This window comes from Talpa europaea (genome assembly GCF_964194135.1).
Source record: "Talpa europaea genome assembly, chromosome: 8".
Lineage (NCBI taxonomy): Eukaryota > Metazoa > Chordata > Mammalia > Eulipotyphla > Talpidae > Talpa > Talpa europaea.
This window is the reverse complement of record NC_140075.1, coordinates 49,326,920-49,343,635: the sequence shown is the minus strand read 5'-3', so window position 1 is coordinate 49,343,635 and position 16,716 is coordinate 49,326,920. Positions and strand designations below refer to the sequence as shown.

Genomic DNA, 16,716 nt, shown 5'->3' with positions numbered 1-16,716 from the left:
TATGCACAGAATTTGGGGTCCTCCTTCCACTATCTAGGTTAGTAGAGCTCAGGGCTGTTGGTTTTTCAAGATATCTCCTTTAGTAAGGGACTCCTCCTCAAGAACATAAATCATGACATCAGATTAGAAGTTAATCTTCTCTAGATACAAGTCTTAGCAGAGCAGAGCTTAAATCCTGTATTCCGTTCCCCTATGTAACAGGGTTGCAAGTACTATGAAGGCCTCAGTTCAGTGACCTACCTTGATGGTCTTCACCAGGTTGGCGGTGCTGTTGGCCACTTCCTTGGCTGATTGGACAAAGTGCCTCTTGGCCACTGGGTTGGCCGTCTTGGACGAGGCAATTCGGCAGGCATTGCACAAGGCAGAGGTATGCTTGGCGACAATTGTGGCGGCAGACAGAACCTAGAAAGCATGGAGCTGCGTTGGGGGCACCCCATGTTTCCCTGTGGGGGCGTCCATACATGGTCCCGAGCCCTGGATTCCTCTTTAATTCACATGTCAAGAGTCAATGTAACTGCTACCTTTGTAGCTAGGTCCGCCCCCCCAGTGCTTAACAGCCACATGAAGCTAGTGGCCACTGTGCTAGTAGGTCCAAGTCCAGGTGAGTAAAATAAACATCAAAGTTCAGCGGCTCCTTCCTCATCCACAGGCGGGCTGTAGGTACCTTTTAAAGGGGTCTGGCTCAGAAACATCAACAGGCTCTACTTTCTAACACCAACTGCTTTCTTGAACCTACCTGATCCACTTTGCTGAAGCTGGTAGCACCTCTTTGACCTTAACTGGACAGGCAAAGACTGTCAGGCCTGCTTTAAGTCCATATGGTCCTGTATTGTCCCTTCTACCTGAGTCTTCCTCCTGCCTCAAGAAAGCTGGCCCAGGGTTCACAGTGGACATGGCAAACACAAGATGCCTCTGCTTCCATACAGGCCGACTCATTCCTTTTACTTAATAAGAAATGAGACTCCATGCTACTCAGGTGTTAGCAGTGTCATGCTGTCCCTTCTGTCTAGTCCTGAAGTGTCTCTGCACCCCTATTTATGTGCTGAAATTCTAACCCAACCCTAAGGCCTGGCTCAGTAACACTATGTCATAAAGTGAAGCTGACAGCCCCTAAGAATTTATCACACCCTCTTCTGTGAATCCCTGGCACTGTCATCATGCCCCTGTCACTGCATCTTCCAAACTTTAACTAACAAGACTAAGGGCCAAGGGCCTAGGAAATTGGGTCCTCCTTGTGTTGACCTTTAGTGCTGAGTACAAAAGAAGGCCTCAATACATGTCCCTGCACTGAAAGGAATCCTGAGACTCCTGATGAGTCTCATTGTGATTACTGCATTCCCACTGCCTTCCAGCAACCAATTTCAAACACTACACATTTCCACTTTCACCATGCTTTGCAATATCCCCCTCCCACCTCTCAACCTGAGCCCCCAGTCATAACCCACAGTGCTGTATTTAGCCAGCTCTGAAAGAAGAGTAATTTTGATAAATTTCTCTCACTCTCCCACATTCCACCTACAAGAGCTTAAAGACTTGCAGATCTCACATCCTCATCCTGTGGTTACCTGTGAGGGGCTGCTGCTGGGATCCACCAGGTTCTGGCATGCCATCTGGATAGCCTGGTTCGCCCTGGCAAACTGGATGGGGTCTACAAGGCCCTGGTGGCCCGCCTGGCTGTTTGGATCAGAGATGCCAACCAGGTATGCTGCCTAGAGAGGAAGTAAAAAAAACACAGGGCAGATTGAAGGTCCAAGATGAGCCCATGGGGGATCATGGCCTTGTGATGTCCACACAGATGCTCAGATTCCTTTTTTCAAGTGGCTCAGAGTGATCTCATCCCTCTTGCCAACATGGGTCTAAGGGATGGACAGGCCCATGCCAGCTCAGACCAGGGACATACCAGCAGAGTGTGCTGCAGGCTTCTGGGAACAAAGTCTCCTTGTTCTTAAGAAACCCTCAAAAAGTTCTTCTGGGTGTTATTTACCAGGATGGATGTCTGACTGCTTCAGTGAACCATCGTATGCCCATGAGGACAGCCAGCTTCAGCATTTATTTATTTATTTTTTTTTTATGTATTTTTACAATCATTGTTCATTTTTGTACCATGTTAGATTTCTCCTTTCAGATGTTGTCCCCATAAATTCCCACCACCAAGTCACCTGTCAACCATCATCATAGTCCCTTTGCTCTTCCCTCCTGTTTTGATCGCACTCCCTTCCCCTCCCCTGTTGAATGTCTCTGATTTATAATATGAAGCTGCCTCTTAGGTGGGAAGATGGGAGAGGCAGAAAAAAAGTGGGTGTTAAAATATTTAAAAGACTCTTAAAAAACGGGGAAAAAAAGTGTGTGCTAATGACATAAAACTGTTGGGACACCCAACCCAGGGACCTGCCCTACCGGAGGGATTCTTCTCTCGTAGTTTAGTACGTCATTATTTAGGCTACTATTTCCAATAATAAGTAAAAAAAACAGTAATATGGCTCAGAAAAAGAAAAGACAATATTTTGTCCCCAAGAGCACAAAAGGCTACAGGAGAAGATTTTCTCTTTAAAAGTCTCTGATGTGTCAGACAAATAATAGGGAGAATATCATTCTATGAGCAGGAATTTTAACTTTAATTCACTTCTTTTGAGATCTGAGGGGCAGGATGAGGATACCAAACCTCATTTCCCAAACTAAGAATGTTTGTCCTTGGTTCAGTAATATCTTCCAGGCTCAAGGCACTGTCACATGATAAATCCTTCAAGGTAAATGCTGACATTTTTGAAGCATCAGTCACAATAATTACTGGAAATGCATAGGACTGTCAGAGAAGAGCGAGAAACATGTCCAATCAGGACTCTGCATGATGGCGTATAATTTTTCCTCTCTTTGTTCCTGATAAGAGCAATCCTAAAGCTTTAGAGAACATTTGAATTAAATAATGCCTCCTGTTTCCCCCAAACAGCATATCTGTAACAAAGACCTTAAAAAGTAAAGCTGGTCTCTGAGTCCTCAGGCTGGCTCTGCAGTGCTTGGTCTGTCTCACTGTGCCCCCAGGTTGCTTTGCTCCTGGATTAAGTCACTGATGTTCTGTCTAAATGCCGCAGGCAGTCCAGGAGCCACCACCTTTTCCATGGTTTCTGTGGTGGTAGCCAGAGAAGTTAAAGTTTCAGGTCCCTCCACCTCCCAAAGGGATCTGGGTACTTCTGATATTTGTAGATGGCACAGTAGGGGAACCCTTACCTGGGCTGCGGCCTCTGTCAGTCCACAGAGAGCCTTGGATGCAATCCCCACACACTCCCCAAAGGCAGGGAGGTCCCCTGTTTTGGCATTCTGTGAAATTCCTGCCATGGACTCGCCCAAAACCTGCAAAACAACCAGTGATAATCTCTGATCAGCATTCCTTCAAGCCAAGGGGCAAAGGGGGCTACATTCCTAACTTAACATCAGGTCACTTAATTTATGCTATTTGCTATTATTTTCCTTTATTTGCATGAAGAAGAGATTCAAGAAAATTTTATTGTTTATGTTCCATAAAGAGAAACGAGTATGAAAGTATTATTCTTTCACCCTAAAGCTGTCCATCTCTCAAGTCGATATGGTTAATAAACACAGATCAATACAGAAAAATTTATACAGTTCATCTCATGGTTGAATGGTCTACAGTGAATTCCCACAATATAAAAATCAGACAATCCTCTGAGCTATAAGTCAAGTCATACCCAAAAGAAGACACAACTTCCCTGATATTATTTATTTACCGATTGAAAGTGAAATATAAATATGCTTTTGTTAAGATGTGTATAGACAGGGCCTCCCCGGTGGCGCAGTGGTTGAGCGCTGGGTTGTGAAGCTGCCCGCAGCCTCTGCAGTGCCGGTTCAATCCCCGGCTGCTCCTCGGCCCCCAGAGGAGGGTCCCACATGGCGCGCAGACCTCTCCTGCCGCCCGCTGCTCCCCTCAGCAGTGTACTTCGCTCCTTCTGCCTGCTCTGCTCCCCGCTCTGGCTCTGGTGAATTCTCTCACCCTCCCGCGCTTCTGACTGTACCCAGTGCTTGCATAAATAAATAAATAAATAAATAAATAAATAAATAACTCTTAAAAAAAAAAACAACTTAAAAAAAAAAAAGATGTGTATAGACAGATACTCTGGACATTTTGGATGTTTCCTAATTTTTGTAAGTATTTCCCTTTATTGGGAAAACCACTGTTGTATTTTTTTTCCAGAGTTCTTTAAAATAAGAGCTAGAAGGGATTTTAATATTCAAGAGCCAACTTAGAGAGGTCAAGCACTGACGAGAAGGTCACAGAGGTGACATGGGCAGAGGCAGGGTACCTGCCAATGTCTGGTGTTCTGTCTTCTATGGGAACTCATCAGATTCAGAAGGGCAGGTCCTACTTTCCAGGGTCATAGATGTTCAGCACAACTCTATGGGGAGATTGGGCATTGCCAACTCTAGAAACTAATGCAGAATTCTTCATTTCTCAGTAAGTGATCTTGCTTGGGGGCATGAAATACACTCCCTAAAATTGCTTATACAAAATAATCCAGTTTACCTAAGGACTTGTGAGACAAACATGTTAGAAGTTATATGTATGTATAGTAACTCCCTCTTTCCTCTAAACCTCACATTACCTAAGAAGAACAAATTTCTTTGGCTCTAAGTATGTGGACAATCCATAATACCATAAAGTATCCTGTGTAGTCTTAGCCCATTGCAAAGCGAGTCCTCCAAACATCACCAGTATAGCTATCACCTCCAAACTCATGTAAAAATGATGTAGGGGCCTCCCTGGTGGTGCAGGCAGTTGAGTGCTGCGCTGTGAAGCTGTCCACAGCCTCTGCAGCATGGGTTCGATCCCGGCTGGCTGGTGAGAATCCCACATGGCGCACAGACCTCTCCTGTCTCACCCGCTGCTCCCCTCAGCAGTGTATTTCAGTTGATCCGCCTATTCTGTTCCCCACTCTGTCTCTGGTGAATCCTCTCACCCTCCCACACATCTGACCTGTACCCCGGTTCTTATATAAATAAATAAATCTTTAAAAAAACTAATGTAAACAAGCTCCTGTGCTCCAAGCACAAAGCCAGCATATAACTATTCAATGTCTCACCATTTATCTCACGTGCATTTCACTTGAATCTTCTGCTTCTGAAGCAAATGCAGGAGGCACTAGCATGACCATCATTGGTCACTATTTCTCAACTTTTTCTCCTTTATGTTATTTATTTATTTATTTATTTGTTTGTTTGGTTTATACATGCACTGGGTACAGTCAGAAGCGCGGGAGGGTGAGAAAATGCACCAGAGCCAGAGCGGGGAGCAGAGCAGGCAGAAGGACCGAAGTACACTGCTGAGGGGAGCAGCGGGCGGCAGGAGAGGTCTGCACGCCATGTGGGACCCTCCTCCGGTGGCCGGGGAGCAGCCGGGGATCGAACCAGCGCTGCAGAGGCCGCGGGCAGCTTCGCAACCCAGCGCTCAACTGCTACGCCACCGGGGAGGCCCTTCCCCTTCATGTTTTTAAAACTTCTCCTCTCCCAGTTCCAACACCATCAAATCAAACATTAAGAAATGAGATTTTCCTGAGTAGATTAAGAATTTTTAGGGATACGCAAATAAGTGCTATCTTAGATTTTTTTTCATCCTCACCCCCAAATTCCCCTTTTCCCCCTCACAATTTTCACTGCCCTTGAGAATGTATGCCATGGATGGATGGCAATAAGAATGCCAACAAGGGTCTCACATAAGCTAAGGTCACTGAAGGGTTTTCCTCAGCAGGTTAGTCACAGGTGAAGAGAATGGCTATCTGCGATAGTGCATAAGCAGGATATAGTAATATAGTAAATTATGTATAGTGTGGCTCCTGGGCCACACGGGCAGGACCTGTTTCTTCTTAGATCTACTGGCTCAAAGATGGGGGTAGTGGTGGTGGTGAGGGGGTGGGACAGGGTGGGAGCAACCTGTATTTAACAAGCCTCCCAGGTTATGCCAATGTACAATCAAGTTTGAGATGCACTTGAGCAGAGAGCACCACAATAAGGCTTTGTGATACATGCAGCCAAGAGGGAGGCCACAGGCAGAGGCACACAGGCAATCTACATTTTCTCCACGCCAAGAAGCAATGTGTACTTCTGAATGGTGGCACAGACAGGCTTACCTTGGAGTTTTCCATCACGCTCTCAATGCAGTCAAAGTAAGAGAGGTCACTAACAGGTTCATTAGGATTGTCCAACATCCCTTTGACAGTCTGCAGAAGGAGCACACAACATCAAAAACAAGCAAGGGTTACAGAGCACAAGAAATTCAATATAAGTGCCAACTGTCAACTTTCCCTCCATATACAGGAATCTAGGCACGGTTTTTCTTTTATTCACACATATAAATTCTTGAGGAATTGAGATCAGAGTATCCGTGTTTTCAGATTTCCTGTTAGCTACCCAAGCCTGATTGGGGTTGAGGAGCAGGATGGCATCTCCAGTTAACTGAGAGAGGACTCTCTTGTTTTTAATTTTGAAGAAAAAACATGCTGTCCACAAAGGGGGGAGTATTTTTCCTTAAGTAAATCTGAAAGGCAACATATTTATGCAAGGCAAAATATTTAATTTCTCTGTTGGATAATGCCAAGGAGTCCAAATTTCAAGGATCCATTAATTTATTTCTTCATGATGAGTAAAACCCACAGTTTTCAATTCAGCAAAGTTAAGAGTAGGCATGAAAGAAGGTAACTTTGCAAAACTGCCCCCAGGATAGTTCACTTGTTTTTAATTAAAAATTATACAAACTATCCACTATTGTTTATATCTCTATCAAGGAAATGGGCTTGCCTCTTCTTTGTCTCCAGGCCACTGAAGATCAGTTACTAGCTTTCATGTTGCAATGAAGTTTCTTCACTTACAAGGGAGGAAAGTCTGAGGATATAGCTATTCAATCTCTTCCCCAGTAAGTGAGAACATACATCACATCTGTAAAGGACCCACCAGCCTTTGGGCTACAGCCAATAAAAAGACAAAGTCATCTGAATTACAAAGGGTCAGTAAAAAATAATGGTGGAAACTGCTGATTACTTAAAAGATTTGAGGGAAAAGTGGACAGCATGGACGAGCTCATTTCATTGAAGAACCTCATGCCCCATATTAGATAATCATAGTTGTTTTAGTAATAGCAATGCTAAATTAATCATAATTTTGGCAACAAGGATATCACTAAGGGACAGAATTTGCATGTAGGCCAACAGAGACCATTTAAGTCAACAGGCCATGTAACATTTTTATTTGCAAATGTGAACATCATGAACAAAATAGTCACCCGACGTATAAAACAATGTCCACAGTTTTCAGAATGCTTCAGAATGTAACTGCCATCATCAGACTGGGCCTCAATCAAACCCTTCAGTAGATGCAAGGGATATACACACTGTGCCAGATCCATGCTAATTATCCAGAAAACTGAAGGTATATTGAATATAACCAACCCATATCCATTTGGGTTGTTTCAATGTAACTTGCACTGGTTAAGAATACTTTACTTGCAAGTAGGTGCACTGATTTTGTTTAACTACATTCAATACACTGAATGCGACATACATTCAATACTAATTTTCATTTATAAACAAGTCCGAAGTATTAATATAAATTCAAATGAACCCACACTGTGTTCTGAGCCACTGGAGGTCCCACAGTCACCTTGATCATATAATAAGTATTATTCCTGTGTTTCCTCTTATGTGCCTCCTGCATGTCACAAAATCAGATGCATGGTGAAATCATTTTTATTCAAAAAGGACATCTATCCCAGCTTTTCCCAACTGCCCTGGAATAATCACTCCAAAATGTTTTAAGTAGAGATTGTTTATCTTCAGCCCAATACCATAGGTCTCTTTGTGCTTGAAATAAGGGATCTTTTAATAAAATAACCCTTATTCTAGTAGAAATAGGGAAATAAGGGATGACAATCCCACCAAATCTAATGCTTCTTCAGTTTTCTCCCCCCTTGCATTGGAACTTTGATGCCAATAGTTCCCCAGGAAAGATACTAGGCTAGGACAAAGGAGAAGCAGGTAACCTTGTGGAAAGGACATACATACATTCTTAAATCTTTTCCAGGGACTTACCTCGAGCTCCCGTAGGGCATTATCACACTCTTTCTGGCCAGGAGCTTGTTGGGTGCACAGAGTGATGAGTTGATTGATACTCTCTGTCACAGCTCTGTAACAGAAATGCAAAAAGTGTGTTTTGTTTTGTAAAGATCAATGGTAATTTTTCCAACAATACTTCACAGGTTCACTAGAAATATAACTGATTCACTTTATAAAGCCTGGGGTCTCCGTGAGAGCTCTTCCTCAAGGCTCTGACAACCCAAAACAAACCACACCCAGGAAAGATAAAATGAGAATCTCTACCTTCCTTCTGACTATTCATTTGATGTAGTCTTCAAGAGTATTAGCAGCTCTCTTAAGTATGACTATCTTTTAATAAATTCATAAGAAAGAATTCCAAGGAAGTAGCAAATAGCGATGAGATCATATTCACATTGTTTTTTAAGAACAGCCTTTTCTAGCAGCCCATAGAACTAAGATCATATTTTGGATCACATACATGTATACTCTGTATTTATAAAACACTGTATATTTTAAAACACTGTAGACATATAGTAAACTGTCTATGATTTTAAAATCTCTTCTTTCCATGAAATCCTACATGAATGATTTGTTCCTAGTTGCTACCCCCGAATTCTTTAAACTAGCCATTTTCTTTGTGAACATTTCTAGGAGTCAGAGACCCTGCATGATTTTACATGTGTTTCTATTCTTCTTAGAATTTAAGATGTCAGTCTTGATGTCTTTTTTCTTACACTGCAAGGATTCCAACCTTCTGAGCAACCCTTGCTGTTTCATCTTAGGTAAAGACAAATAATTTAAAAAGTGTCAATCTATTTTTAGTTAATTTTTTTTAAAGATTTATTTAGTTATGCATACGAGAACTGGGGTATAGGCCAGAGGTGTGGGGATGAGCGGATTCACCAGAGACAGAGTGGGGAACATAACAGGCAGATCGACTGAAATACACTGCTGAGGGGGGGCAGCAGGCAAGTCAGGAGAGGTCTGCTGCGCCATGTGAGTTGCTCCCTGGCCAGGGATCAAACTCGTGCTGCAGTGGCTGCCGACAGCTTCATAGGTTGCATCTTAACCCCTTGCGCCACCAGGGAGGCCCTGAGTTAATTTTTTTTAATAAGGTGTGCAATATGGTCAAGGTTCTTTTTGGGGAGGAGGGGAGACATATGAAAATCCAATTATTCTAGTACCAATTGTTTAAAAGTTTACCCTTTCTCCACCAAATTTCTTTTTTTTTTAAACTGATTTTTTTTTAAAGATTTATTTATTTATGCATACAAGAGCTGGGGCACAGGCCAGAGATGCGGGGGGTGAGAGGATTCACCAGAGACAGAGTGGGGAACAGAACAGGTAGACTGACTGAATTACACTGCTGAGGGGAGCAGTGGGCGAGACAAGAGAGGTCTGTCTTGCCATGTGGGTTTCTCTCTGGCCAGCCGGGGATTGGAGAGTGCTGCAGAGGCTGTGGATTGCCTCACAGTGCAGTGTTTAACCCCTGCGCCACCAGGGAGGCCCTCCACCCAATTTCTTTTACAACTCTGTTGAGAATTAACTTGTCCCTATCTGCATGGGTCTACTTCATTCTATTCTGTTGATTTATGTGTCCATTCCTTCACCAATATCATACTGTTTTGATTATTGTAGCTTTATGCTGGTCTCAAAATTAAATACCTTTGCATTTTATAAGTGAAAAAAGCAAAGAAGCTAATCCCCTAAGGGGCTGTGACAAGAAAGGGGCAGAAATGACCTATGCCTGTCTTACCCCAAAGCAGACTACTAATCACTGTTTAGCAGGGTCATAATATCCACACTCTGACAGGGCTGCTAACAGGCAACTTAAACAAAATGAAAATAGGGCACATATTGCTGTTAATCATTAACACCACCTAATAAAAAAGATGCCTCATTTTAGTAGTTAAATTAGCTTTGCAACTTTCCACAGAATATCAAATTAGATGGAAAATGATGTTGCCGATTTACAAAAGCAATCAGCTTAATTATTTGATGAGGAGATACTGCTTTGAAATCTAAATTTAGTGAGGGTGATGGGAAGAAGAAAAACATTCCTGAACTCAAGAAAGAATCCCCAAATAGTTTTTGTAAGACTGACTCTGGTGATTCATTTACTTGGGGAATAGTGGTTAATTAAGGTGTCATTGGGAAATGCTGTATTCTTCACAGTGCAAAGTGAAACAACAAGTGAGACAGCAGGACAAATCCCTTGTTGCTGCCACCTTGCAGGGGCTAGTCCATAATGTAGTCACTCCAAGTGACACTCAGAGTCCACCACCATGTCCTGTGTTGTGGCCTTCAAGACACACCTCTGAAAGGACAGGTCCATATATGACAACATGGGGTGAAGGGTGTCTTCCTGTGACATCATCACTGGAAAGTACACTGAGAGGTCACGCAATCTTTCCATTTAGCTGCTTTCTTTCCATATTTTCTGTTTGATTTTTTAAAAACAGTTTTTATATAACAATTTTTTCCATTAAAAACTAAGTGTTTCTTATTGGTGAATCCAGAGAATATAGAGCTATTCGGGGTTCTATTCTTGTAACTATTCTGTAAATATTTTTTAAAAATTTTATATAAAAATTTGGGTTGAAAAGTCCCCAACAGACTGAGGATTTGTGGTTGGGTAATCCACAGAAATGCCAGCACAGTATCATATGTCTGAGGGAATTGCTTGCTTAGTATTGATCCCAGACTAAGGACTGTTGTTTAGGTAACATTTATTCCCAAAACTCATTTTAGAGTCTGGAATACATAGTGAAATAAGAAACTAGTGGCCCGGAGGCAAATGGTTATGTATATTTGACCATAAAAAATAATATTTTTATGTTTCAAATCACAGCAGTTCTTTTATAAGAGTAAAGGACTGGCAGCAACCCAAGTATGCAATGATAAGGGATTGACTACATAAATGTGGAGTCTACAATAAAATTCTATTAAAAGTCATAATGCATAGCATATTACTAATGTCAGAAAATAAGTAAAATAAAATTTACAACAGTATAAACAATGTGAACCCACAATTGTAGATATGAATAGAAAAATGACAGAATGACAAATATCAAAATGTTAACAGTGACTGTATTAAAGAATTTCAGTAAATCTACCAAAAATTATGAATTAACCAAGTTACATTATCATAAAAAAGAGGGGCCAAATGGGCAATATTTTCATTCTATTCTAGATACATCCAAAATGGCCTAAACTGTAGCTTTTTTCCACAATGATTTTTAATGAGAGCAATATGAGTTTATTTTAAAAAATATTAGAAAGTTAAATGTCATAACTCTACCATAAAGAGACAGCATTTTCTTTTATCTTACAGATATTCTTATGCAGGCATATCTAGCCATCCTCGGTTTTTAAGAAATTAGCACCTACAACCTCAGAGGTTAAAAAGGGCTCTCAAACCTAAGTGTCATTTAGTATTCAGAGACAGTCATTTGATTTAACTGAAGTTTGGGAGCTCTTGTGGGAAATTTAAATAGAGATGAAATTGGGGGTGTAGACAAGAGAAGAAAAATCAAATGATTCATGCTTGTGATTACATATTAAGAGGCTTAGAGGGAAAAATCAACATCAGACATTTCCTTTCCTCAAAGGAGGTGCTTGAGAAGAGAAAGAAGAACAAACCAAAATCCAACTGTAATTTGGGCCTGATGTGTACAAGACTTGGGGATTCAAAAAATATAGTTTGAGTCTCTCCAAGACAGCAAGTTGCTGCAATCTAGTTGGAGAAGCAAGACTATGATTAGACAGGACACAAAGAAAGTGAGCTAAAGGAAGGAGTGCTGGGTATAACAGCAGACAGGACACATGGGACTTGGAAACTCTGACAGGCCAGACACTGATGGAACTTGCAGGAAGCACAGGAAAAATTTCAAGCCTTGCCTTTGGGTGTGGGCTCTGCATGTAAGGGTGCCCCTGACTTGGACTAGAGCAATCAGAAAAGTCAGGTCTGAGTGAGCTCCTGATTGGATAATAAGAAGAGAACATTCTAGAGGTTAACAATAGATAGATTAAAAGACCAGTTTACATTTTTCTCTTTTATGGAATGGAACTGCTGCTCACTGGATCCTTTTTCACAGTCCTTGGAGACAGAAGGGAGTGTGCCTGACAGGAAGCTCAAACCAAAGGGCAACTTGGAGAGAAGAGTCACTAACAAGGTGTGGGGGATCATCCTCACTAGGCATCAGAAACCAATAAACCAGTAACAAACAATACAAGTCAAGTGACACAGGAGCAGGGCAGGGCTGAGATGGTCCAGGCCTTCACAGTGACATCCCTGAAGGGCACTTCATCTACATGAAGGGCAGTAGAGTTTGGGTGTGTGAAGAAGAGGGAAGGCAATAGGATCAGTGCTCAGCTGATCCCTAGTGCTCAGCTGATCCCTAGTGCTCAGCTGCACATCCACTTATATGCAGGGCTATTGTGAGGCCCAGACAAAATGTGGGTGGTGGAAGGGTGGTGAGCAAGATCTCTGTGTATATGCTCCTTGCCCCAGCTGCACCAGGGCCATGCCATGTTTTATTTACCCATTGCTGGGCTTATCCCATATTAGGCAGGCAATTTAAGTCTGTGTAAAGAACAAATGACTTAAGAAATTGAATGAATGCCCCCAGTCAGGCAGATCTCTACCTCCCAAGAGGAGCTTGCCTGACTCACCTTACCTGGCTGGAGCTGACCTGGCAAATCTCTAGAAAACAGATTTGCAACATGTGCCAAGAAGCCAGGAGGAATGTGCCAGCATCTTGCAACAGTACCATCCCGAGACAATCATTTTACATGATGATTTTTAAGTTCTCATTTGGTTATGAGACCGTCAGACTGGGAACTCCCTATCAGCTGCTGAAAGCCAGGACAGAGGCAAAGATTCCCCCAGGTCCAGGTCCAGGTCCTTCCTCAATGTCACCACCAGGGGGCCTGAAGCTACCCACAGAGTCAAGGCACCAGCATCACTTTTGGATTTGTTTCCCTATCTCCTTTCAAAGGACTAATTTATACTCTCCTTTTTATTCTACAATTTAAGTGTGAGTAACACATTCTAAGTTAGGAACTGCAATCTTGAAATGATGCAAAAACTTAAAGATAATGAAAAACATCTGAATTCAGATATCTGGAAACATCAGCTGCTTTATCCAAAGGTTCTTTGTAGGAAGAAAGGGTGATCGAGAGAGGGTTTTATATCAGAAACAGATGTTCAACAGCACAGTTTTTAAAAATTAAGCAGAATTGAAGCTATGCTCTTTAAAATCACTAATCTGCACATTTAGAAAAGGTTTTCAATTATGCTATACATACTACTGCCCTGCATTATGTAGTCACCTCTGTCACTGTTGTCACTTCTCCGATATATAAAGAAATGCCAACTAATGCTACGAAAACCACCACAGACATAAAAAACCCCAACCTCTGGGTTTAGGAAAACAAATGTGCAATTGTTAATATGAGGGCTTCCTGGGCAGTCCCTGCAGTTTCTCCACATATCAGCACTCAATCAGCAGTTATTGAACTAAATTGCCCATGTCCCTGGAGCAGAAACTTTATTATATTCTCCACTTCGTTGGTGAAAACAATAGGAAAGGAGGACATTGACATCATCCCAAACTCAGATTCACGTTCTAGTATGTTTTCAAAAACAATTTGTTCCCACCAACATCCATTCAGGTGAAACTCGAACCTTCCTGCATGTGACAAATTGGACATGTTTAAATCCATCTAATTAACATTGATGCCAGTCGCTGAAAAAGTGCTCAATAAATGCTGGCACACTAGTTGAACATTGTTTTCTCTTTTTATACTTGTGTTTTCTGATTTCTTTTCCTAAGAGCATATATTACTTTCATAATTTGAAACATGTGACACTATTTCAAAAAACATAGTTAAGTCATCATTTCTATATATCAATGGGGGCCTTATGACTAACCAAATCCTACTGAAAAGGAATTCAGTGAAAACAGAGAGCAAGGCACATGAAAATGGGCCAATAAAATACCAGTATCTCCATCACACTTGATTCTATCTCTGCCAACGTAAGGGCAGCACTGATTCTTTGCACAGTATAAGCATCTGGGTATCGGCCATACATTTCAAACACTGGCGCTGTTTATCTACACACGAAAGCACATTTTGTCCCGCTCTTACCTTGCAGCTGCAGCCAGGAGATTTTTTGCATTGGGGGCTCCTGGATCCACAGAGAGAGACTTGGCTGCTAACAACAGCTTGCTGGATGCCATAGAGATATTCTTGAGGTTCCCTATCACTTGGATCTGGTCTTCTTTCGTCTGGAAGGTCAAAAGGGGCCAGAGTATTTAAAGGTTATCTACTTCTCCTAGGAAGTACTCAGAGCACTAGGAGAATAGCCATAATGGAAGTGAGTTATCTGTATAGGCTGCATTTAGCCCAATTACTCTGCGGATGCCTAACTTGAGACATTGACCAGTGTCTATCTTTCTTCAAACAGATACACAGACCAAGATGCATGCAACAGGGCAGAAATCATCCCCAGTGGATCAGCAAAGAGCTGCGTTGCCTCATAAATGGAGGCTGGGGGGGGGGGGAGTAGAGGGAGGAGGGAGGAGAAAGGAGGAAGAGCAAGTGCGAGAGAGCACGTCAGTGCACAGCCCAGGCCACGATTCCAGCATCTTGCTCAACAATGCTGGAGCTGGAGTGGTCCAGCAGTTCACACAACTCAGCCTGGCAAGAGCCACAGGCACTGCCTGGACATCCAGAGTTGATGGTGTCCTAGAAGTTCCTGAATCAGGAAAGAACACATTTCTCATGTAGCTTGCCATCTGAGGGACAACCCTTTGTGCAGGGCAGAGCAAGAAATACCCTGGTTATCTTTTTTTTTTAAAGATTCATTCATCTGTTTTTATTTATTTATTTATTTATTTATACAAGCACTGGGTACAGTCAGAAGCGCGGGAGGGTGAGAGAATTCACCAGAGCCAGAGCGGGGAGCAGAGCAGGCAGAAGGACCGAAGTACACTGCTGAGGGGAGCAGCGGGTGGCAGGAGAGTTCTGCGCGCCATGTGGGACCCTCCTCCAGTGACCGGGGAGCAGCCAGGGATCGAACCGGAGCTGCAGAGGCTGCGGGCAGCTTCGCAACCCAGCGCTCAACTGCTGCGCCACCAGGGAGGCCCTACCCTGGTTATCTTTGAAGGAGTTCACAGGAGCTCAGGAGAAAACAGCCCTATAAGCTGACACCAGACTGGTCATGGTCCCTTGTTCTGAACAAGAGGATTATCTGTTCATCACAGGGAGGTAATTTTAAATTATTTCACACTCAGTATTAGACAGTCCCTTAAAATGGGTCCAATGAATCTCAAATCCATGATTTTTTACTATATTACACTACATTTGAAGTATACAGGATGCAGAGGTGTATTGATCTCTGCTAAATATTCTCTTTCCTTCTCCCCCACTCCCTCTAAAAAGTCAAAGAACAGATTTTGCTGGAGGACCGTGGGAAACGTTATCCTTCATCTCCAAGAGGTACTTCATACACAGCTGATAGCATCTTTGGGAATACCTTTCCTGTGAGGTCATGAAGCTTTCTGAAGCAGCAAAGAGAACACAACGGTGTGGCCTCACTTCTACATGCCCAATTAGCCTCAAGGGTGGACAGTTCTCAGAACAGAGAGGCAAGGGTTAATTCCAGACACCCACCTGGGCTTGGCCTGCCATCTCAATACCAGCATCGAGGAATTCGTCGAAATCATCACTGAACTTCCCGGATGCTGCAGCCAGCTCTCCACTCTGGCCCCGGGTGGCATGGACCACTTCCCCAGCAGACTGGTTCAGATCAGCTGCTGCTTGATTCAGTTCACTCTGGGCTTCCTGGAAAGGCTTTGTGCTTGGAGGTAACTACAGGGACGAGAAGGCGCATCCATGAGAAATTTGACAGTGTATGAGTTAAAGGAAAGGATAGCAGAGGGAAGAAAAACTCTCTAGAGATACATTTCTGAATCACCAAGACTAGAAGGCCCTGTGTTCTGAGCCCATGTTATGCTGGACCTTCAGTATACATATATTCGTACATTATTTATATTTATTGAACACCTATTTCAGTGCCAGACAAAGTGGATCTAAAAATAGCAAGGACAACTGTCCTTAGGAGCTACAGTCTCCGAAGGGGCAGCATCAGGATTCATTATCTGAGTGACTGGACTCCAGGATCCACACTGAACAATCAGTCTATTTTGACTTTCTTACATGGAAATTCTCAAAGCTCTAACTTTCTAAAACTGAAAGGCAGATGCTATTAAAGATCAAGTGCTAATCTTCCAAACTAATAGCCACCAATGTTGTTTATTAGTGGTCTTTGCTAATAATATAGCTATGTAGCTTTGCTACAGAAATGTCACTAGCAGAACATTAAAAAGTTATGAAAAATTTTAAAGAGCTAAGATAGACTCTATAAACCTCTCCGCATACATTGCTTGTCAGGCATAAGGCAGACAAGAAACAAAGATGAACGCACACAGCCCATCTGAAGGGGGCTCACAGCTGAAATTCTTGACTACTTCCTCTGAATGAGTCTTGGACATTGCCTGTTTGACACTAAGACGCCCTGATAAGAGGTTAGATGATCATATACTCTTTCCTG

The 16,716-nt window shown here is 42.6% G+C and overlaps 1 protein-coding gene across 3 annotated transcripts in view; it reads right to left on the bottom strand.

The window, feature by feature from the left end:
- TLN2 (talin 2) overlaps positions 1 to 16,716 on the bottom strand; it is a gene marked incomplete at both ends in the record, with an annotated part of 183,432 nt that overhangs the window by 85,279 nt on the left and 81,437 nt on the right. For all 3 annotated transcript variants that reach the window (XM_084240393.1, XM_084240394.1, XM_084240395.1), the window contains 7 exons: positions 241 to 402; positions 1,566 to 1,709; positions 3,226 to 3,348; positions 6,138 to 6,227; positions 8,091 to 8,184; positions 14,250 to 14,389; positions 15,777 to 15,974. In XM_084240393.1, the coding sequence (XP_084096519.1) occupies positions 241 to 402; positions 1,566 to 1,709; positions 3,226 to 3,348; positions 6,138 to 6,227; positions 8,091 to 8,184; positions 14,250 to 14,389; positions 15,777 to 15,974 (951 nt within the window). The remainder of the gene's footprint in view (positions 1 to 240; positions 403 to 1,565; positions 1,710 to 3,225; positions 3,349 to 6,137; positions 6,228 to 8,090; positions 8,185 to 14,249; positions 14,390 to 15,776; positions 15,975 to 16,716) is intronic.